This window comes from Antedon mediterranea, chromosome 1, assembly GCF_964355755.1.
Source record: "Antedon mediterranea chromosome 1, ecAntMedi1.1, whole genome shotgun sequence".
In the NCBI taxonomy this organism is placed as follows: Eukaryota; Metazoa; Echinodermata; class Crinoidea; order Comatulida; family Antedonidae; genus Antedon; species Antedon mediterranea.
Window position 1 is genome coordinate 38,076,535 of NC_092670.1, and position 24,275 is coordinate 38,100,809.

The 24,275-nt window shown below is 31.1% G+C and overlaps 2 protein-coding genes across 3 annotated transcripts in view; both read left to right on the plus strand.

Moving 5' to 3' along the window:
* Window positions 1–21: 21 nt before the first annotated feature.
* LOC140039572 (uncharacterized) lies at window positions 22–4,992 on the plus strand. Of its 2 annotated transcripts, none has more exons than XM_072085192.1 (3): window positions 22–132; window positions 822–1,050; window positions 3,264–4,992. In XM_072085192.1, the coding sequence occupies exons 2-3, from the start codon at window positions 835–837 to the stop codon at window positions 3,534–3,536; spliced, it is 489 nt and encodes a 162-aa protein (XP_071941293.1). In that variant the 5' UTR covers window positions 22–132; window positions 822–834; the 3' UTR covers window positions 3,537–4,992. The 2 variants fall into 2 exon arrangements, with proteins under 2 accessions (XP_071941293.1, XP_071941299.1); XM_072085198.1 differs by having other exon boundaries at window positions 827–1,050.
* A 1,292-nt stretch (window positions 4,993–6,284) lies between these two features.
* LOC140063733 (protein FAM117B-like) overlaps window positions 6,285–24,275 on the plus strand; it is a 35,096-nt gene continuing 17,105 nt past the window's right edge. The window contains exon 1 of the mRNA XM_072110176.1: window positions 6,285–6,738. Within this exon, the coding sequence (XP_071966277.1) occupies window positions 6,477–6,738 (262 nt within the window). The 5' untranslated portion in view covers window positions 6,285–6,476. The remainder of the gene's footprint in view (window positions 6,739–24,275) is intronic.

A 24,275-nucleotide genomic window follows, 5' to 3' on the forward strand; every position in this document is an offset into this window, starting at 1 on the left:
TTATTATTTTTGTGACCGTGACGTATTTTATTTATTTATTTTGACACAAAAATAAATAGGCCTATAAAACGTTTGTCATAATGTTGTCATGCAATTCATTTTACTGTTTTTAAAGTTGCTATTTTGAAAGCAGTAAGTTTTAGAATATAGGCCGAGCCGTTTTTGTTACAATAGAGTTTAAGTTCTAGCCTAGCTAGGGTGGGTAGGCCTAGGCTAGGCCTAGATAATAATAATATTGTTTTAATGTAAGAAGGCCAGGCAAGAAGCCCAACAAAGGACCTCCTCCTCTCTCTCTCTCTGCCGCCTAGACTAGGCTTAGGATAGGCTAGGTATGAGTCTAGCTAGCTAGCTAGACGGCAATGCCTGCCAGTAGCCTATAGGCTACTCGTCTAAGGGTGGGCCTAGGCCCTATGCTAGCTAGGTTTAGTTAAGGTAGGCCTAGCTAGTAATAATAAGTATGGATGTAAATACAGTGTGTGTACACTTTTTTAAGACGGGGTTAATTAATTAAGGTGTCATTATTTATAATAGCTTCTAGCACTTACTATTGTTATTATAAGAAGTAAAGATTGACATCTTTGGCCTATACTATACAGAGTTACAATTTATAAGGTTGTCAAATGTGTTTTTACATACCGTCATTAATTATTTATTGTTTGAAGGTTTGCATGGCGAAATCAAATGTTGATAAAGTTTGTGGCGAACTGATATACGTAGTGTACCGTAAACCTTATATAATATCATCATTTATTATAATATTATAATATCAAAAATTTAATTACAATATTTAACAATTTCATTTTATTTTTTTTCTATTTAAGTCTAGCTTATGTCATGTTTTCACAAATGTTTCGAAAATCCCAACATTCAAGAGAAAACAAAAAAGCATTTGAATCTCTACAAAGATCCATGAGCAATGGAAGTTTTGGAAATATAGAAACAGATGAAAATAATGAAGAAGATGGCTTTCTTGTTGTTGGAGAAACGGAGAAAGAAAGGAATACAATCAAGCCATTACCAGCTCCCCCGTCCTATGAAATGTATCAGCAAGTAAGTATCACATACTGCGTTGTGATTGGTCCTCAGACAAATGTAAACATCACTAATTGAGTAGATCGGACCCCCACCCCTCGTAAATCTATAAAAAAAAAACAATTATCCTTGGACGATGATGTGTAAAGATTATGATGAGTAAAAAATTTTGTCAAAATCCCACAAAAAATTTTTTAAAAAAGGTTGCCAAGCAGTGAGTTGATCCTACTACCCCTGGTGGGGCCATACTACACCACCCAGCCATCCATCCCATCGATCAAATCAGGTTTTACTTTGTGTATGAATGAATAAAATTGACTAATCAGACCTGGGTTGACATTGTTTCTAGTGTAAGATAGACTAAAAAACTATATTCTTACCTTTAAATTTCCCATAGAGCACATTCCTTCTAGAGAGTCAACTAAAGAGAAACCACATTCTGTAATTTTATTAATTAATAATAATAATAATACCCTAAATTAGATTATAAAGAACTACATAAATCACAACATATAGCTTTTTGTAATATTATTGAGTGTAAAGTCTTGTCTACACTATCAAACTTTATGTGACAAAAAAATGTGATGTTCCCCAATATGGACATGATGATGCATATCACTACCATATTTGCGAATATCGCTACCATATTTGGGCACAACACACTTTTGTTTGTCCTGGTTTGATAGTGCACACACAGTGTTAAAGAAACATTCCATGAGTTTGAATGTGTGTGATGGAAATATTATTGTCAAATCGGCACAATTTATTTTACTTTATGAATTATGGAATACAATAACAACAAGCAAAACATTAATATTGACATTGTAAAACTAATAAATTCTCAGGTACTATAATATAAAAAAACTAAAAAGACATTTAGAATTCATCATCATTCATAGCCTTTGGCATGTAAAATCTTTGATATCCTTTCAATCCATACATTGGTATTTAACAAACATTTTGATAACATAATATTGTGCTATTACAATCAGTAATGAGTATACTAGTAGTCTATAAAAGTCATTAACATAATATTGTGCTATTACAATCATAAAAACTGTGTAAAGCTTTGTCTACACTATCAAACTAGTTTAACAAAAAAAATGTGATGTGCCCATATATATTGTAGTCATATACCTAAATATGGTAGTGTTATGACATCACATTTTTGTTGTCACAAAGTTTGATAGTGTAGACAATGCTTTACACAGATTTTATGATTGTAATAGCACAATATTATGTTAATGACTTTTATAGTTTACTAGTACAGTATGTAGTCTTTATCCATTATGCTGATTCATCATCAGCATGCATTTTCTTTTAATACATTCTTTGCTCTTTTTTTCCTAACCATTAAAATGTAATCTTAATACATGTACAGCAGTCTGCTTGTATTAGTCATACCATACATTTCATTTTGTGTAATTGACTTTTATGAACACCTTAAAATAATCTAGATGTTTTTCAGGCGTTTTTTATGTTTATTTAAAATAATTAATTAATAAAAAAAAATATAAATAAGTATAAACTACATGCATAATTTCAGTTGGGCTCATAAAATTTGTCATTTTATACCCCCCCCCCCCTCCTTCTACTACAAATCCTGGATCTGCCACACTGATATGTTACTACAGTACTAGGTTAAATATATAGATAATTATTTAAAATAATCATATATTAAAGATATTTTTATTGAAATATATTAATAATATATAAAATAATGCATACAAACACAGCATGCAGTAATTAAGTCTTAAATAAACTATATACAGTAGGAGTACATTAGAAATAGTTTTTGATATTGTACATCAATGCTATTTACTGTAAAATGCATGTACCATACTGATAATGGATATACTAATTAATTTTTGTGTAAAATTATCCATTAAACCTTGTCTATTCTTTAAACTTTTTTTTTTAAATTATTATTTTTATTATTATCATTAACCCTGTAAAGAAAAGATTATGGGTTTATAATTATTAATATAATAATAAAAGTAATAGTTATCTCTGTCTACACTATCAAAGTAGTTTGACAAAAAAAGTATGATGTGCCAAATATGGTAGTGATATGGCCACATATGGTAGTGATATGACATCATCATGTCCATATATGGGCACATCACATTTTTTGTCAAATAAAATTTGATAGTGTAGACAGAGCTTAATAGTATAGTAATAGTTTCTACACACTGTACAGTGATTGTTTCTTTATTGTTTTTTTTTTTCAGTATTCTCCCTACACACAGTCATCTCCTACAAACTCAGTAAATCATTCTCAACAGCAATCTAATGCATTCCATCAAGTGAACACACCCCTTGCCAGCAACCACTCGTCAAAAGTCTCACCAATGGATGGCGTGCCATTCCAGCTCTCCCCTTCGGTGTCAATGATGATGGGATCTTCCTTAAACGACTTAAATATTCCACCAATAAAGACTTTTGAAGAAAATAAATTTGTTTACGATTTTTCACATGAACGTTCAGTATTGAAGGAATATTGACATGTACAGTGTAAGTTCTTGTTGATTGCAAAACACAGTACAGTTCAAACACTATTAACATGTGCATGTCAAGCAATTCACCAGTGTGTTACTGAATCAAGAAATTTGCAATGCAGATGCCATACAAAATGACCATTCTGGGACAGAGAAAAATTTGAAATAAAATAACAACAAATCATGTTTTTATCATTTGAATTGAGCAGAGTTATATTAAATCAGTTTTAAAAAATCGATTAATTAAGAAAATACATTCTATATTTCAAAATTCTACTCATCCCATGCATAATGTATTTGACGTGTTACGTAGCAGGTAAACGTTACCGATCCGTAATCTCTCGTACAAATAGGCTTCGTAACGGCTTTTATCCAGCTGCCATGGGCACTGAATGCTTGCCAGTATACAATACAAGAGTGATGTGACACTTGTAATTGTTGTGACACATTTTATCTATTTTTGTATCTCAGAGCAAACCTAATTTCTGGAAAAACAAAAGTAATTATTCACTGATGAATGAATGAATGGAAGGATGTAAACAGATATCCATATTAGGATAAATACTACTGTAGGGCACAGTCTGTGATAACATGACGAATGATGAATAGGTTCTATTAATAAAAATTAAATGTTCCATAAATGATGCCCATTCAGACATTTAATTGCATACTCTTCGTTTTCTTCAATGAGTCATGTTTTGAAAAAAAAAGGTTTACAGGTTTTTAAAATAATTTTTATTCATTTGATTTTAATCAATCATTTATGAAACTATGTTTTTTACTTTAAAGATGTATTGTCCCCTTGAAAACTACAAAATAACCTATTCTAAGTCTAATTTAATTAATCTTTATTTTTCATGTCTTTAATATTTTATTTTTGTTTGAATCCCATGCGGGGAGGGGGTTGTAAGGATGGGGATGGGGATGGGAGTTCCCCATCCCCGGCCCTATTAATCGCTGAAAAGACTTATTGATATCTTTTTTGACTGATAATGTATTTTAGCACTTCCCTGTATAAACCAGTGATGGTAAATCACTCCATTTCTTTGCAATAGATTTGTATATTTTAATTTATTTTAATTGTATATTATGAATATAACTTTTAATGATGTGTGTTCTACTAAGTATTCAAGCATACCATATTTGGTACACTATATTGTATAATACTAATGTTTTATTTTTATTTTGAATCATGTGCTCTATGTTGGATGTGCTTCATTTATTCTTTAAAATTCAATTTATTTGCAATGTAAAAAAGCTTGTTTTTCACTTGGATAAAATGCAAGGATGGAGAGACACGCCCACTTAGAGACACACCCAATTTTAGCGATATTTGTTTTTCACAGCTCTAAAAGGGCAATTATTAGAAGGTTTTAACAAATCCTGAAAACCCATGTCCATATAATATGGGCACATCACATTTTGTTGTCACATAAAGTTTGATAGTGTAGACAGAACATAACATTTCATTTTAAATCAATTATTGTTATGGCTGTGTAAATTTTACAATACATGATAAAAACAAGACTAATACATTAAAATTCTACTCATAAATTATGGACAGCTTTAATTATTACATGTAAACAATATTCTACTGCAGTCACTGCAGTAACTTACATATTCACTAACCTACTTATTCAATAATTCAAAAATTAATAGTTTGTTTGGATAAAAAAAAAACTGCACTGTTAATAATTCTTACCCTTCTTCTTACTGAACTCATACATTAGAGTTTGACATGCTAGCCTACCCAAAGCTCTGTTTACACTATCAAACTAGTTTGACAAAAAAAATTGTATGGTACTAAAGCTCTGTCTACACAATCAAACTTTATGTGACAAAAAATGTGATGTGCCCATATGATGATGTCATATCACTACCATATTTTGACACACCACACGTTTTTTGTCAAACTACTTTGATAGTGTAGACAGAACTAAAGTTACATACTAACTGACATCCTTTCATTGTGTTGATTGACCTTGTGGGAACCAAAGCTTTAATTCATATTATATAAACTAGTACAGTATCAAAAGTTTATAAACTATATTGTGCTGCCCTCTACAGGGCAGACAGCAAACAATGGATTGGTCAAGTGTCTATTTCTGCTGCATCTTTAAAATATTGTAAATAAAATACCATGTTGGATAACTGTATATTTTCAAGAGTCTGCAAAATATCTATTGCAAATATTTGTATTGAATAAAGAAAAAGAGAGTTAACAGCACTGTATTTGTCATGAGCACTATACTATTAATGGTGCCAACAAATGCATATTAATAATTTTTTTAATAACTGCATATATGGTATATTTTCAGCATCACAGAAACATGTCCAAAGAGTGCAGAAAAAGATAATATTTATATAGTAGTATAAAAATACTGCATTAATCACAATCAAATCATGTTTACCAAAGGTCATACATAACATAATGCAAGGGCATTTCTGTACAAAATATATTTTTCAGTTATTTCTTTGTCGCAAAGATTTTTCAAGTACCTGGGATTTTTAGCTGGTCCCTGTTGCAGGTTGTAAACTTTCTTTGAACAAGGAAACTATTATTTACATCTAATTTCAATAGATCAACTTTTTGACCAATCAGAAGCCTCAAGTCAATTAGTTTGCCAGCCTCGTTCCGTCATTGTTCTTTTTCACACTTGAACAAGTACAGATACTGCATTATTTATAATTATATATTATTGGACGAGCCTGAGCATGATTGGCTATACGCCAGGCGATCAAAACAAGACGTGCGTGCACACACGACACACGGTACTCGCGCACACGGCCGGTCGACGGACGTCGCTTTGGCTCTCTTTGCTTTGGCGAAACAGACGTCGTTTGTGAGCGAATAAAAGTGATTGTTTTGCATTAGAAACGATTGTGATCGCATTGATAGGGTTAAAAGAAGATAGATTTGTTTTAAAGTGTGTGAATAAGCTCAACATGTCATCTCAAGGGCCACAGAGACCGAGAAGGACTTCTCCATCTTGTGCTACAAAACCCCAGCCGATGCGAGCTACGCTTCCATTTACTCTCAGGCAGGGTAGCCCAACACGTACTACTACTAGCATCAGCAATGGCAAAAGGGGCAGCCCTATTCCTTCACCAACACAGCCTTGTTGGGAATCACATCGTGTTAAGTCACGAAGATCTCCAGACCATCGAACATCACCTGAAAGAAGTCCTAGTTCACCTTGTTTCAAAGGTTAGTTGTGTACCTGGTACAATAAAGTTACTTTTAATAATATCAACAATTAATATTACTATTATTAGTAGGCCTAGGCCTAACATTAACAATCGTAAATAGCAACAATATGCTAGCTAGTATAGGCCTATAGTAAGTAGTAGAGAGAAGGCTATATAGGCCTATGTAAGCCCTAGGTAGGGGGTAGGCTAGGCCTAAATATTTGATCAGTATTGTATGTTATATATCAGTATTTCTTCAGTACAATCATACCAACCGGTCTGTTTGATGTTTTGATTTTTAACCCTACTATACGGTACAGATCTATTTGATTGTTGAGTGATTTTTGTTTTGTGTGCATTCTTTCACAGCACTCCAAACAAGTTTATTTTATCGCGATCAAAATAAGTACAATCAAGACAATCTAACATACTATAGGATGCTGATCTGCGGAGGGTTTACTTGGGGCTGCGACACGATCAGTTCCATGTCTCTTACAGACACCACCGCGCCGCGGAGAATATCTACATACTACAGTACTGTTTTTTGCAGCGTAGTTCATAGCGTTTGGCAATGCGAGCTCGGTGTCCTGTTGTTAGATTGTGTTAATACTGTACAACTGATAACCGATTTCAAGTCCAATTGATATTATTATCACATGATGATGATGATGTAAAACTCTACACTATCAATTTTTATGTGACAAAAAAAAGTGATGTGCCCATATATGGACATGATGATGTCATATCACTACAATATTTGGGCGCATCAAACTTGTTGTCAAACTAGTTTGATAGTGCATGTAGACAGAGCTTCTAGACTTCAAATTCAGAATTAAGTGGGGTTTCATACCAGATTCTTAATCACATGTGCAATAACTCTGCAACATGTTAAGTGCATGCTCAAGTTGGTGCCAACCTAGTTTAGACCCTGAACATTGGGAAATATGGGAAAATATGTTAAAAAAAATATATATTGATAGAAAAAAGTATACATCTGTTGTATTTCTTAGGGAAAAAACTGCAGCTAGTGAGAACTGTTTTTGGTGGTCATAACTAGGTTTCATCCCCCAATTGTTGATAATGATTAATAAGAGCTAGCCTACGATATTGCTTAATCTAGGCCTACTAATGAATTTATTAGTTGTAAATACTTGTACAATGATTATGATTACATTCTCGACATGGGTCTACTACAGTATCGCATTACATTGTGTTTTTTTTCAGAAATTTTCTAATTTTTATCTCCACCAAACAAAAAATAAATCACTCCATTCAAATAGATAGTACCCCTAAATTGTTACGATTTGCGTCATTAACCATACAACAATGCATGCAAATTTGTCTATACTATAACTAAAATTTTCCTTGTCATTTGACTGTATCAACAACTGAACATAAATAATGGCAAAACTTGCAGTAGTTAATATACTGGTTGCAAAAAATTTAACACTAAAAGATATAGAGTAGGTAACAGTACTTTTGCTATCCTTCCATTTGGTGCTAAACTATTGGAAATAGTAATGATAGTGTTAAAAATAGTTACCGTATTCATAATTGATTAGGCTGTTGTTCTTGTTAAAGAGGACATTTGATGCAACTATTGCTGTAGATCTGATGTGTTTTTTTAGCACAGTGCCTAACAACAATCAACCTGTTAACAATTTTACCATATTGTGGGTATGAAATAAGTCACCAATGTATATTTACTGTAATTGTTAAGATAGGAATTATAGTTATAACATTAAAATGTCTTACAGTATTTGTATTTTAGTTTTCACGTTAAATATCATAGCGTAACATTTCACAATTTTAAGGTTTTTTTTTATTAAGCTTATTTTTCCTACGTAGCACAAGAGATTTCCACCAGATATCAATTGGAAAAAAAAAAGTGAAGTTAATTATTTACTATTATTATTTTTAATGTGGTTTTTTCTTCTTATCATCGGGCCAATGTTTTTTTTTTAATCACATTCTCTCCCACTTTACAAAGAGTATGTTATTCTTATTACATTTACGGTATACATTTTATATAAGCAACAATCTTTACATTGTTTCAATCAATTGTATTTAGTGTGTATATATTTTAGACAGCTGGTCCCTTTAGTTTGGTCCCTTAGACTAGAGTTGCTGGATTAAAATGCACTAGGCGTGATGTGAGCAGAACGGTTGTTAATGTGCAATTGCCCGTGTTGTGTTACTTCCTGCCTTCTTCCACGCATCCATTCAATTTAATATGTGTTTCACTAGGTAAATTTTACAGTATTATTTTGTAAGCCGATGACTGATTGGTTTCAGAAAGCTTTTAGATTCTGTCTTAAAAGCTGATAAAATTTGTCTTTTTTAAAAAATTCTTTGTCAATTGAGATCTACTGTACATATCATTGATTGTTGTTTGGTATTCAGTAATGTTATTAATAATAATATATGAATTATTTATAATCGAAAATAAATTACTTGTTTTTTTTTTTAAATTTAATGTAGACATTGTATTACATACCACAATGTTACTTTGCACATATGCCAAGTTCAGATAACATTATGTACTGTAGATTCCATATGTATTAGTATACATATTTGTTTAGTTATTTTAAATTTAGTTTTTATTAAAGATTCAGTATATGCTACCCATAAACATTTATTCTAAACATCTAATCATGGCACAGAGGGTACCATCAGATCAGTAAGCTTTCTATGGGGTCTTCTTTTCATCCACTGTAAGGGATCTGCTCGTAAACAAATAATATTGATTATGCTCACCAGATACAGGGATGGTATTAAATTTTGCAGTTATAAATTTGTTTTAGTTGTGATGCATTTTTGGAACAATATACAACATAAATAACAACTAAAAAGAATGAAATAAGTAGATTAGTTGAAAGAAATTATTAATCCCTTTATTATTATGTTTATCTGTACCACTTTTTTTAGTTCAAATTTATTTGTCTATCGATTATGCGATAATGGTATTTCGAAATAAATATAAAAAATAAATGAATGAAATTATTATCAGCTGTACTACAAAATTTGTGTGACATTTCAAAACATGATGAATATGCATGCACATGAACCACCAAGTAGAAAACATACGTCAGGCAAGTTTATCCTGGAATCCAAAATAATTGATGAATATATTAAAGATAATATATTGTCTCCTGAAAATATTTTTTCCAATGTTTTTGTTGAATATGCCATTTTATTATTATTTTAAAGTCGCATAATAGTGACTTAGCAGTTTGACCAAAAATTGGATCGGAAAAAAAATATTTACCTGAAAAAAACTATTTAAAACCAAAAAATATTCAAATTGGCTGTGTGGCAGCCAATGAGTTTTTGGTTAAATTTAACTGTTTATTTGGGTATTGATAGAACCAATATTAAGTGATTTGGAGGAGGTTTGCGCAGGTTTTTTTTTTAGGTTTGTGCGATTTACACTGTGAAATCTGACATTTTACCCATAAAAGATGTTTTTCACCCAAAAAAACATGCCAACTTGTACAGCAATTCCGTTTTTTTTTTCATAAATTACCTGCTATGATAGTCCTGGTCATGATAGAACCAATAATAAGCCATTTGGAGGAGGTTTGCGCAGGGTTTTTTTAGGTTTGCGCTTGGTTTGCGCAGTTTAGCAATACCTGTACAGTTTATTTTATCATTTTATAATTGAAAATATAATTTTTCGTGTTTTGTTTTATAAACTTTGTTAGAATTACAAAATGGCAAATTCAAAGTCTGATTTTAAATAAGCTTCATTTTTCATGTGACCAACATCTACTAATGAATGAATGAAATATCAATTAAACACATAATTGCATTAAATGGTGTATCATTTCCTAGCCTCAAAATTGGAATTCAACCTTCATCAACAAAATGCTACCTTTCTTTCAGTTTCATTTCTAGTCACCAATAGAAAGTGCATAATAATTCAGTAGAGTTCATAAATAAGAAATAATAATTTGCATGTGTGATTTACAAAAACAATTTTTTTTATTTTGAATTTGATATTTGATTTCAGAAAGTGTTTATATAATCTTGATATACTATAACTAATATTACAACAAAATCTATATTCGTTTTTTTATTATTTTTCCTGCACAACAATTTTGTAAAAGGATTTTGATTAAAACTTAATGTTAGTATTTTCAAGCATTTTTTGTGTGTGATATAGTACTGTAAAAAAGGTTGATAAGAAACAAGCCATTGAAAGGCTCTGAGGCTAATGATAAGGGTTGTTACCTCGGCACAATAGACCATTATATATACATGCCAACATTTCAAAGTGAACAAATTGTAGGACCAGTCTAGTATAAGTACTGTATAATAACTTGGCCCACTTTTCCTAATTGATCACAAACTATTAATTGTTTTTAAAAATACATAATTATTACACTTTTCATAATTGGTTGCACAATATTCATTGTTTAAAAAAAATATGTTACGGGCATTACAGTACACTGTTAAATAATATACAGCAGTAGCTACAGGTAGTTTCCATACAGTAGTGCAGTGCAGACTGACTGTGGTTAACATCCGATATTGTTACATAAAAGATGTCCTTGCAAACTGGTGGTACTGTATATTGAGGTGGGAAATACATACAATTTTTGTAGGAAGTATCACTAATTGGGTTAAAATTAAAATGATGTGGCTTCCCACCCAGGGCACAAAAGACACTGTTAAATGATATTCTCTGGCCCTGTAGAATAGTAAAGCTCTGTCTATACTATCAAACTTTATGTGACAAAAAAATGTGATGTTCAAATTATGGTAGTGATTTGATTAAATATGGTAGTGACTGATATGACATCATCATGTCCATATATGGGCACATTTTTGTCACATAAAGTTTGATAGTGTCGACAGAGCTTTATTATGTGTCCATGATTTCTCACCTTGAATTTGAACTCTCTATGTTTACCAGATTACCAGTGAAGGCCTTTCACCTGAACTTAAACCTGTACTTCCTAGGAGAGATTTTGCAGTGAGTTTTATTATCCCTTCGAGTACCATAACTTTTTGTACTTATCTGTATGAATCTATAATTATGAGTTCATCTTTGGCACACCAGGTGTTACAGCTTAACATGGCCTATCACAAAACTAAAAAGGGTCTACTACTATAGGCCTACAGTAGGCCCTATAGTGGCATATATAGCGTAGGAAATTTTGATTTATCATGGATGATGGTAAACCTAAAAACATACTAAGAATAATTTTTGCTGCAGTAGTACAGTTTTTAGTGGCTACTGTAGTTGGCTTAAAAAATTTAATCATAAAAGAATTGTGGGAACTATCTGTGTTTATACCATCATAGGCACTAGTGGGCTTAATTACCCATTAGCCTATCAAGAGATACACCCACACAGTAATAGCTAGCAAGGGGTACAGTAGTTCTGTATTATCATTTACCTCTATCATTAATCAATCTCAATGGCTCTATTTTTATTTAGCACTATTTATTGTATGGCTTTAATATCATCTTTGATGTTATTGTTAGCATAGTGTGTTTATATTGTATAGACTGTCTCCCTGTGCAGTAAAAGAAAGTAATGTTTACCTGAATTAAGATGAATTTCAAATTTTATTAATTTGTTTTTTTTGTTTTACCTGATTCTCTGGCTGAATTTCAGTCAATGATTTTGGCATGACTTCTCAAGGTCAGCCCCGGAGAATTTTACACACTTCATTATAATAGCACACACTTGTTTACAGAGTCATTCATCAAACTTCTACAACTCTGACCTAGGGATCATCTCAAATATTCCTATTCCTACTAAAACAGAATTTAGTTCTTTTGGGATACACTATTGTGTATAATATAATAAGTCCATGACTTTAATTAAACCTTAATGATTAGAAAACCATGGTCAAAAATTTAAAACCAAAATGATTGTTTTAAAAATAAGTTGATTAATATTTTTATAAATTTTAATCTATTTTTCTTTGTTCAGATTGTGCTGTGCTGTGCTATAATTAGGTGTCATCGTCCAATGGGGAGTTTCCTCACTGGGCTGAGTAATGTAACAACTGGTGTTGTTTTAAATAGGAAAATAGTACAAAAAAGTTATGATAGAATGCGTTCTGTTGTTTAATGAAAATATAACTAAAAAGAACAGACATTTGAGAAAATCACACAGTATTGTTCAGCAGCTGCTGTACTACATCATTGCATCATTTTAGTGACATGACTACTAGTTGTAATATACTAGTGCATGTTGAAATTATAAGCAAAAAATGAGTGCCTTTTAACACATTCTTATTGAGGCCCTTAGAATCATCATACACTCTGAGATATGATTAACAAAAACAATATGAAAACATGCCTGCTGAGAACTGAATCTATTAGATACATGGGCACTTATTTATAATAAATTAGGCTTTATATGACAATCGTATTGTACAATTTCTCCATGTGCTTAAACAGTAAAATGCCAACCATCAAGTAGTGAGTTTCAATTTAATTTGCAGATGGATAGAGGCAAAAAATAACATAACATAATTTAAAGCACAAAAATGTGACTCAAGCAAACGTAACAAGGACTGCAAGATTATTATGTGAAGCTCTGTCTACACTATCAAATTTTATGATACAAAAAAAATGTGATGTGCCCATATATGGACATGATGATGTCATATCACCATATATGGGCCTATCACTACAATATTTGGGCATATCACTACCATATTTGGGCATATCACTACCATATTTGGGCACATCACACTTTTTGATAGTGTAGACAGAACTTTAAAAATCATTCAGTTTTGCAGCTGCAAATGACACCAAACATTTTGTGTGCACTTGGCACAAAATGAAGAAAAATTACCCTCTGTATGAATAGTTTGTTCTCTGGGAATTCTATTGAAATGTTGAAGTTGTTTTGTTTCAGTGCAGATGGTCTATTGCCTTTGTGTGTTTTGTAAAATCACTCTTGCATGTCAAGTTTAATCTAGGTTAATTTTATAATGTAGGAATACTAAGTTCAAATGCAAAGCGGGAAATAATTGTGATAATATATTTCCACGTATTGCTGTAATATAGTAGAGATACATAATTTAGATTAGAAAATAACTGCTATGTAGCACTAGAAAATTATTAAACATTTATGTCGGTTTTGCAGTCAACATTGAGTTGTGGTGAATTGAACGATTTTACAGAAATGGATTTTTATTTCAAAATAATGTAAATAATATTAATAAAGTGCAAGTTAAAATTAATAAAAATACAAAAACAATTTAAATTTTTGTCCTTGGTGTAAGTAAGCCTACAGTAGATTAAGAAATCAGCATAATACGTGCCCTGGGCCAGGTTGCATCAAGAACATGCGACTTTTCCATGTTTCCGCCCTTCAGTTAGCAACACTACCGTGTGAACAACGCTCGATAGAACAAACAAAAAAAAACGTCGCGTAAAAATGTATAAATATTAGTGGTATCAGTATTTTACAACTTTAACAATTTCGACAATTTAACACAACTCGCTTTAACGTTACGTCGACTGGAAAACAGGTTTTATGTACATTTCCATTCCAAATATGGTTTCAATTCCTTGTACCTCTGCTATATTTCCACCCCCACTGTATGTTTCTCCTCTACCAAGACGGGTAAAGATAGGCCTACTTTATTATTCATAATTATTATTTATGGCAAATTAACACTTGTTTTTCAAAAAGGAAATAAAGTAACTGCAAACATTCTCAACCATATTTTTACTTCCTTTTGGAAACACACTGTGTACCGCAAACCTACAGTACTGTACAAGAAATACCGATGATACTACAGTATTCTAATTTAACATTTTACCTAGTATAACATAAGTGTTCCAACTTGAACTTTGTGAATTGGCTACTTCAAAAACAACTTTCGATATTACTGTACATTAGCTATAAGATTCAAGATTCAAGAAATTTTATTAGTCCACTTAATATTAGGATAACACACAGGCTTCTCAGATAGTTTTTGTAACAGTTGCTAGGAACTTAATTAAGATGTTGTAGAGTATAAACAGTTGTTTAGTGAAATCGCCATATGGGTTTGTAAATTTACTGGATATTTCTCACATGAACAATTATGGCTCGAAATAGCACTAGCCTAGAAGTAGCGGCCTACAATGTAAATAAAAAGTATTAACAAAAAACTATAATATGGGCTATTAAATATAGTTAGTTAATTTTATTTTGGGCTGTAAAAAATGATGTGTGGTGTGGCCGTGTCTTCCAAGTTAATGGTAGAGTTTCAGTTTCCAATTTGTTGTGGCTTGGAAAGCTTATTGTACTGTACTCTGTATCTGGTGATCTTTTTCCATTTTTGGCAGCATTTAAAAAATGAATGATATGATGATATATCATTGTCATCCATAGAAAGAGTACAGTAAAATGGTTTAGTGATCTTTTGAGTTGTTTTGAGGTCTTTTATTATATTACCGTACTATATATTGGTTTCATCTTTAGCTTGCTACAGTTAGCTTCAGATTATATTTCAACCGATCACAAATGAAATTTAGTTAACTTATCTTTAGTTAGGAGCCTGTAATTTTGACCAGATACTGTAAAACCAAATACAAAATCACTTCCATGCGGGGTGTAAAATATGTATGTAATCGCAAAGATCAACTCTCATGCAAAGTCAATCTGCAGACAAATTAAGACAAATATTAGCGAGTCTAGGCCCGGTTTGCTTCCATCTGTTATGTACCATAAATGCCAATTTAAACTAGTAGGAATGATTAATATGAAATGTGAACGAGACCTGGGTATATGGCTCCATATCTCCACATGAGACTACTATATTAATGCTCATAGTGAGTTAATAATATGACCAACAGATTGCTGGCATACAATACTAGTATGTATCAGTGCTAGAATAGCTAATGGAACAAGGCCATATACATGGCTGCAGTCGCGTGCTCAAGTTAGTGTTTACTGACCGACGTAGTGAGCTGTAGAGTCTTTTTTACATAGAAATAATCAATTCTTTCCTCAATTCGTTCCATCCAGAATTCATAGACCATGTTTCTGCTGCCAAAAATATACTGTGCTGTACTGTATAAATACATGTGCAGCAGAAACAGGTACATGTAATAAGACTTTTCAATTAAACATGTATGGTCATAAAATAACAAATTAAATGGTCAAATTCAACCAAAAACAACACATAGACTGGCAGCTAATTTGACTTTTTTTTCAGGTAAATACAGTTTATTGTGTGACATTAAAATAATATGGCATATTCAACAACAAAAATGTTAATTATTTTTCAGGGGGACAATATATCTTTAAAGTTTAAATCTAATTCTAAATTAAGAGTTGAAGACAACATAGAGATATTATAACTTACTATAATATCTCTATGGAGAAAACAACCAACATTTCACTGTATGTAGTAAAATTATTTTGCAGACTAAATTTACATTATTATAATGACATTTTATTACTCATTTTATGGCAATTTTCTTGTCTGTAGTTTTAATACACAGGTACCAGTAATGTCATCAACGTACAGTCTACTCTACTTTTAAATCCACATTGGATTGATTATTAAGACGCTTAATTAACAATTTTTCTCTTTTCTATGTTGCTCATACTAGGTATCCCAATGAAAAAATTCAGATTAATTTTTTTACATTTTCTTTCAGTTAACCATAAAGAACTTAATGTAATTAGCATTTTGCAATTTAAATGATTGAAATCCGATTACCCGTTCTAAAGTTATGGTTATTTAAAGTGGTAAAAAAATATACGATTTTTTGCCTAAAAATGGTGTTTTTTGCAGTTGAAATTGGAAGCATTTTTAAAAGGTTATAACTTTTACAATAATTAGTTAAAAGTTTTGAATTTTGTTAAACCTATAGATATCACAGAGTTGTACAACTCTATTTTTTTTGGAGCCTCAACGAAACCTATTTTTTAAATTATTGGTCCGCAAAGTGGTAGGAAAGCATTTAACGCCCATTTTTGCTGGAATTCCCTAAAAAATGAAAAAACTGCAATTTTTCAATGATCTGTAACTTTTGAACTACTGTACTAATTCATTTAATTTTTTTTGTACTTGTTAGAATGTAGTGTATATTTCATTAATAAATATATTTTAGATGTGTATATGAAAAAAAAAATTTTTTTTAATGGTGAAATTTAAAATTATAAAAAAAAAATGAAAAAGTATGTTAAAAACGGTGTGTACTGTTTCCTTTCTTTTACACTAATTTTCGGTAAGTATAATTATTAGAATATTTTAATATACTTTATATTTATAATTTCAATCATAAATACTATTATATATAACTTTTGAATACGTAAAACAAGATTTTAGGCCCATATGATTATGACACCAAATCTAAGCCGGGCTGCTAAGTAAGATATGCTCTTTTAAGGCAAACGCACAATATGGGTCAAAATAAACTCATTTAAAATAATCAATGTTAATTAAAACAATTAATTGTTTACCTGAATAGTATATACAACATTATAAAAATTGTTTTCTTTTCGTATTATTACGTTATTAAATTGAAATACGGAGCTAAAGTTTAGGCCAAGTCACGGCTTACTCGCGATCAGTAGTCGCTCCCGTTAAAGTATTTCGGTCGCAGTTAATGACTTTCGGTCGCCGTATACAGAGTCAAATGTAACGTTGGTAAATTAGCTTAATAAATTTCCTCGGTACATTTTAACCTAACGCATTTGCATTGTATACTTGCATAATAAATCTTCCGCACATTACATCAATTTTAAGTTGTTAAATTAATGTGTAAAACCAGATATTCTACGACGGAAAAGGACATGTCAATCTCCGACATCGCTGCTGTCACACATCTCGCGTCGAGCCGGTCGAACTCGAGCGAGGAAAACTAAATAACGTGTTCAAAATATGGAACGTACCATTCGCTGATAGGGTGCATTAATGTATTTAACGGAAAACGCCACAACAAACACGCGCGTATTTTAGAGTACAATATTTTACTCACTACAATATTCACCGGATTATAATGGTTGGATCTTTAAAATTTTGAACGGGATTTACGCCTCATGCACCATTTTAAAATGTAGTTCGCACAATTACCATGCACAATACGTTTGTAAACTATGTTTTATCGATTTCAATGTAGATTTAGCTATAATTTAATACCAAAATCCATAATATTTTTCCATAAACGGTGAATCAAAATTGGATTTTTGTCACAAAAATTGACTTTTCGTTACGAAAAACCTATTTATAGAAGACGATTTTCGTATCAAATTAAAGCTTATTTAAAGCCTGATAACATACAACAAAAATTAATCCGCTAGCTCCAATGGTAATCGTGCGATCGTGTTTTGAAAACTGATGGGGATTTTCCGATGAGGTTTTCAACGCGCGGAAATCGGCTCGACGGGATTTTAGAACCGTTTTAAAATCGCATTTTCTCGGCAACTAATTCATTAATTTTAATTATAAACACACTTATACATAGATTAAAACAAGTACTTTCAAACAATATAAATTTTGTAAGTATTAATTAAGATTGAATACGATTTATTTAACATCAAAGTCATACTACTTTTTCGAATTTCGTCAATATTTCAAAAGTGATACCCCTCTGTGCGCTTTCATTGGGATACCTACTCATACGCACTAATTCTTATCGTAAGAATTCACAGATTTCAGAAACAGCAGGTTAAATATACTTTTCAAAACATTATTTGACCTTGTGTGTTTGAATATTTCCATAAAAGGTCATACACTATTACACATTAATGTCACTGGTTTAAGAATACTAAAAGAAAAATATGATGGTTTACTGTATACTGTATTAGTTTTGGGATGTGGGTTATTTGAGGAAGGGGAAGAAGATGGACGTAAAATACTGATGTTCTAATAAAAAGAACTTAACCAAAACTTTCACATATGTTCGATAGGATACAACAACAAAATAGGCCTTTAAAATTATTTTAAAAAATTATTTAAACACTGAGAACAAACAAATACTATTAAGTATTATGTACTGTGTTTTCAGTAGAATATTGTACAGTAATATTTTTCAAAAAAGCTGTATTACTGCAGTACTGTACGATTTACATGGTAAGTATCAATAAAAATCTGCAACAGAAACACAACTGAATTTCAATATACAGTAATTAGCTTGAAATGGTTGTCACAAAGCAATATGCCCTTTTTGTTTATGCTACACATTTACAGTAGGCTAGGCTAGGGTATTCAAATAATCAGTTTGCTATAAAAACAGCATTGATGAGTTGCACCTTTTATTGAAATTGCGCAGTTTAAATAGCTAACACAACAGAAATCGGATGATGCAGCCTCAATATACTGAGAATTGTATTTCATCAATAATTAGCCTTAATTATGAACGGCATGTTCAGGGAACATTTTCGCCAGTGTAGCATAGCAAAAACTATACAAAACAACCTTATTGCTATACATTTCTAAAATTGTGTAGCAAAAAATACAATACAAAACTATGTTTCTCGACTAAAAAACAGTTTGATTAGCAATATTGCTAACAAAATTTTTTAATGAAATTTTTCCCTGCATGTTGGCTTTATGTACAATGAACGACTCTGGCCAGTACATATCAATTGCCATTTAGGCTATATGGTAGAATTTTATTGGATGAGATGTATGGAAATGGTAAACCTTTTTTTTCCTTGACTAACTCGTTTCGTAGAAAAATGTGCGCTCTGTGCTCATCTTCATCATTCACGCTCGATCTACTGTAAGGGAAACACATTGTACTCTTAAAATAATAAAAAAATTAATAATAATTTTTGTCAAACTAGTTTGATAGTGTAAACAGAGCTTTAAATGAACATGTTTGTATTTCTAGGTAAATTATACTCTATGAATATCACTGCAATCAAGTTTCCAAGGATACTAAATAAGATGGGTTTTAATAAAGGAAGATAAATTGGACAATATAATGTATTAATAGCAAGCATACAATAAATTATAATTTTATATTATTAAGGCAAAGGCCATAAATTACTGTACTGTTCTTTAATATTGTGTAATTATTGGTTTATCTAAATTATTGTGAAGTACAAAGATGTAATCAGGGAAAATTTTCATTTAAAAATTTTGTTTAGCAATATTGCTAATCAAACTGATTTTTAAGTCGAGAAACATAGTTTTGTATTGTATTTTTTGCTACACAATTTTCAAAATGTGTAGCAATAAGGTTGTTTTGTATAGCTTTTTGCTACGCTACACTGGCGAAAATGTTCCCTGGTAATAATATAATACTTTAATAGCTTTATCAAATTAAAAAATCAATAGCTTATAACGTGTTAACTTTACAAAAACTGTATGTATTTAAAAAAATTCTGTTTAGATTTAATTGTTCATATTTATTTTGCTATTTTGAGGAGTCTCTGCTGTTTGGCATCACTTGCTGAACAGTAGTTTGTCACTCTAGTAATTAGTAGTAGTTTAATAGCTCTATTATTACTATACTACTGAAAATCACGACTAAAAATAAAATACTTTTAAAATGTTAGCACCCTTACAAACAAACATAATGTTTATCATAATTTAAATATGAAATGGCATTAAAACCGATGACAAGGTCTTTTAATAAGTAAAATGCATGCCAGCCCTAGGCTATAGGATTCTGACTCAATTTCAGCTCTTGCTGCTGCTATTCTGGGCTTATTTGTGCAGCTTTTGGTACTACTACTACCAGCCTAACTTTGGTCAAATAGATCAGGTCACATCACACTATGTGTTGCTTGCTTGGGATATATTTCATCAAACTATAAATCTGAAATGCATCTTAATTATATATTGACATTTAAAATTTAAAACACCATGACTTGCCTTTTAAATTATCATTACATTACAGCAATGGCACTATTGCTGTATTTATTATTTTTATTATTATTATTATTATATCAATATTTATAAAGCGTCCGAGGTACAAAATCAAAGGCGCTGGGCATGTTAGTGGTCGAAAAATGAGTTTTGAGCAATTTTTAAAATATGTGTCAACAGAAGAGCAGTGTTTAATTTGTGGGGGGAATGAATTCCAGAGTGTGGGTGCTGCAAAAGAAAACGATCTATGACCAAGTTAACATTAAATGGGAACAAAAAACGCAAAAGATACAATTAACCTAACCAAATATGAACATTTGAGTGGAAGAGAAAATGATTTTTTGTAGAGCAATTTTCAGTATCAACTTCACCGTGTGTTACAAAAAAATACCATGAAAAACCGCAAAAGATCACTACGGTATACCATTTTACTACAGTATTTAATAGTAATACTCTTTCTATGGATGATAATGATATCATTATACAACCAAATATGAACAACCACCAAATTTGAAACCAAGTTTATTTTTAGTGTATAAAGCTGCAAGGCCGACCTTCGTTTATAAACAACTACCGAAACGTTTTCAATCATTTCTTGGAGTTTTTCTTTAGCCATGTCTTCGTACATGTACATAATCCTACCCGCCTACTTCAGTATACCGGTAATCACATCCATGGTCTGATAATGTTTTTATGGTCTGTTCTGTACAGGTCAAACAAAATTTATGGATTGCTTGAAAGGCGATAATAAGATCAATAAAATGAAAGTATAAACTAAAGATCCTGTTGAGTTTATATAGTATTAAAACTTTAAAACCTGCCACTTATCATTCTATGGTAAACTGGCGTTGATTTATGATGTCCAGATGTATGTTTATTTATGTGGTGTTTTGGTTGAACAATTGTAATATAATAATAATTGTAAAGCTCTGTCTACTATTACCAGTAGTGCGATGTGCCCAAATATAGTAGTGGTATGCCCAAATATGGTAGTGATACATGACATCATCATGTCCATATATGGGCACATCACATTTTTTTTATCATCACATAAAGTTTGATAGTGTAGACATAAAGCAGTAATTTTGTGTGTAAATTCAAGGTATCTATACTACAGTAGCCAATGGAGCATGTCTCTAGTAGTATGGAACCATTTTGTATGTTTATAATCTTGATTAGAATAATTAGATAATTTTTCATAACATAATCCCAGATTTCTCATTTTCCCATTCAATAAAGGAGAGAAAATACAGCATCCTTCCTAGTTTGGTTTCGTAATATAGATATAGACAAATTATGTAAAGCAGTCTCTGGATAGAAAACTGCAGTAGAAAACATGATTGGACTTGGACTAGTGAATAACGCTTGATTGAACTTTGAATCTTGCAAGTGCAGATGGCTAGTTGTAGAATGACATGTATGTGTTGTAAAAGTGAACTCTGGCATTATTTCAAGGTTACAACTGCTGACAGATATATTCATTCGGGAATAGAAGTTGGCTGCTTCTAAGCATTGTCATACTAAATTAGTTTTATTTTCGAGCCAGTATGTTATGAATGTTGTTATGAAATTACAGAATTGAAATAACCTTCTTTAGGGATTTGAACCATACACCATGACCAGATGGTATAGCACTGTATGCTATAATTTTTGCATAAAATATCAAATTTATCCAACTGTGAGACTGAACCTTTAGAGTTTGTAGGATGAGCTAGCATGCTGTTTTCTTGTTTGATATGTAATATTTTATTTAGCAAATGATTAATTATAAAACAAGGTCATGTCCCAGTTAATATATCAGTGTGTACTTTGTATTAACTGCTTGCATATTTAATAATCTAAAGCTCTGTCTACACTATCAAGCTTTATGTGACAAAGCTTTAGGATATAGAACACTCACAAACATAAGACAGGTAAACGATTCTGATAAACATTAATTTAATAAACATTAATGCTGGATGTACAGTACATTCATAAGAACAGCCAATTTAGGGGGGTGATTCCACAAATATAAACTTTTATTTTGAAAATAGTAAATTTATTATTTTAGACAACTACATTGTTTAAGCAGTGTTTTCCTCGCATTAGAAAATATCTCAGTTTTAAAATCTTAAAATCCAGAGATATCTCTATGTTTGCATTCAGAGAGGTATATTACCATAGCAAGGGCAGCTAGCCAGCTCAAATCCAGGGTATTGCATGCAATAGTAATTAGATTTGATGTAGAGGCCTAAATTACTATTGATGTTGGTAATGGTGTTTAATCCCTTGTACTTGTGATATGAAATATCCAGGCCTGGAAAAATGGAATAGTTAATGCAATGCTAATTTGATTAGAATTTATATAAAATTTGAATACTGTACAGTGTACATACATTAATTTTAGTAACATTTAACAATCTGTAGTCTAAATGATAAACAGAGGAAATTTATGTATTAAATTAAAGGACTTTACAATTTATTTACCTGAATCCCCAACACAATAATGATATGCCAGCTTTGTGTAGAAATTTAAAAGATGCAATTTGTTTGCTATGTGATATTAATTGTGCTTTTTACACAAAGTAGTAAAAAACATAGTTACATGAACATGATCTCATGGGAGATCCCTGTTAAGCCCTGTCTACACTGTCAAACTAGTTTGACAAAAAAGTGTGATGTGCCTAAAAATGGTAGTGATATGCCCAAATATGTTATTGTTATGGGATCATCATGTCCATATGGGCATATCATATTTTTTTATCACATAAGATTTGATAGTGTAGACAGAGCTTTATGTGGTCCCTAAATGTGTCCCCTTAATAGGTACTGTAGGTCAAGGAACAGAAATACTATTATTTTCAAACTAAACCAGCATTAGATATCCTAGAAGAAATGTTGATCAATTACGCAATTTGACCCTTATTCACAGGTTTACTAGAATTTAAATAATTTAAAAAAGTAAATCTTGCATAGCTAAAGCCGAGTGTGTTGGGAATTCATCTGCCATGTTTTAAACATTAGTGTTTTTAACCACATTTTAAGGGCAAATATGTTTTGTTGCAAATTGACATTTAATGTTCTAAAGAGACGTGGGGATATTTACTGAACTTTGTAACTACAGTAATGTGTGTTCGTTGCAGCAATCTGAAATACAGTACTAAAAAAATGTTGATGTTTCCATTATAATAAAATAATATTTAATACTGTAGAAAATATTCTTAAAGATTGGCAAATAATTACTACAATATGATATAAAACAATCGCGTAATATTTTGAAACCATTTCCAATTAATACAGTAGTTAAAATATGTGCTAATATACGCCTAGTATATTATTGATAAAATTACAGAGATATGTACTGTAGTAATTACCACTGAAACATGAAAAGTTATTTCAACAAAACTTGAAACAGGTTTTTTACTAATTTTTTGTAAATACTACTGTTGTCTATTGTTTTGTAATTCATCACATATTTTGATTTTAAAATACCATAATAATATATTCTACAAAAATATAAGTTTTATACAAAAAAGATAATAGGCCTACAGGTACTGTAATAAACTAAAGAAATCTATCTCTCCAATGTCAATTATAGACATATGTTAACAAATCTTAACACATGTCAAATCTTCTTCATCAGAGTAAAGAATCCCATATGAGATCTGCAAACATTTGATTGCTAAAAATACTTTGACATTTATAACATTTGCCCCTGGCCTAGAAAATTATGAAATTATAAAATGTTGTTTACCAACCAATTTCATTTAGCATTATCAACCAA

Excerpts from the sequence above, each read along its gene's own strand:
- LOC140039572 (XM_072085192.1), top strand. The coding sequence starts at position 835 with ATGTTTTCACAAATGTTTCGAAAATCCCAACATTCAAGAGAAAACAAA. Across the intron at positions 1,051-3,263 it reads CCTATGAAATGTATCAGCAA|TATTCTCCCTACACACAGTC; the intron begins GTAAGTATCACA and ends TTTTTTTTTCAG.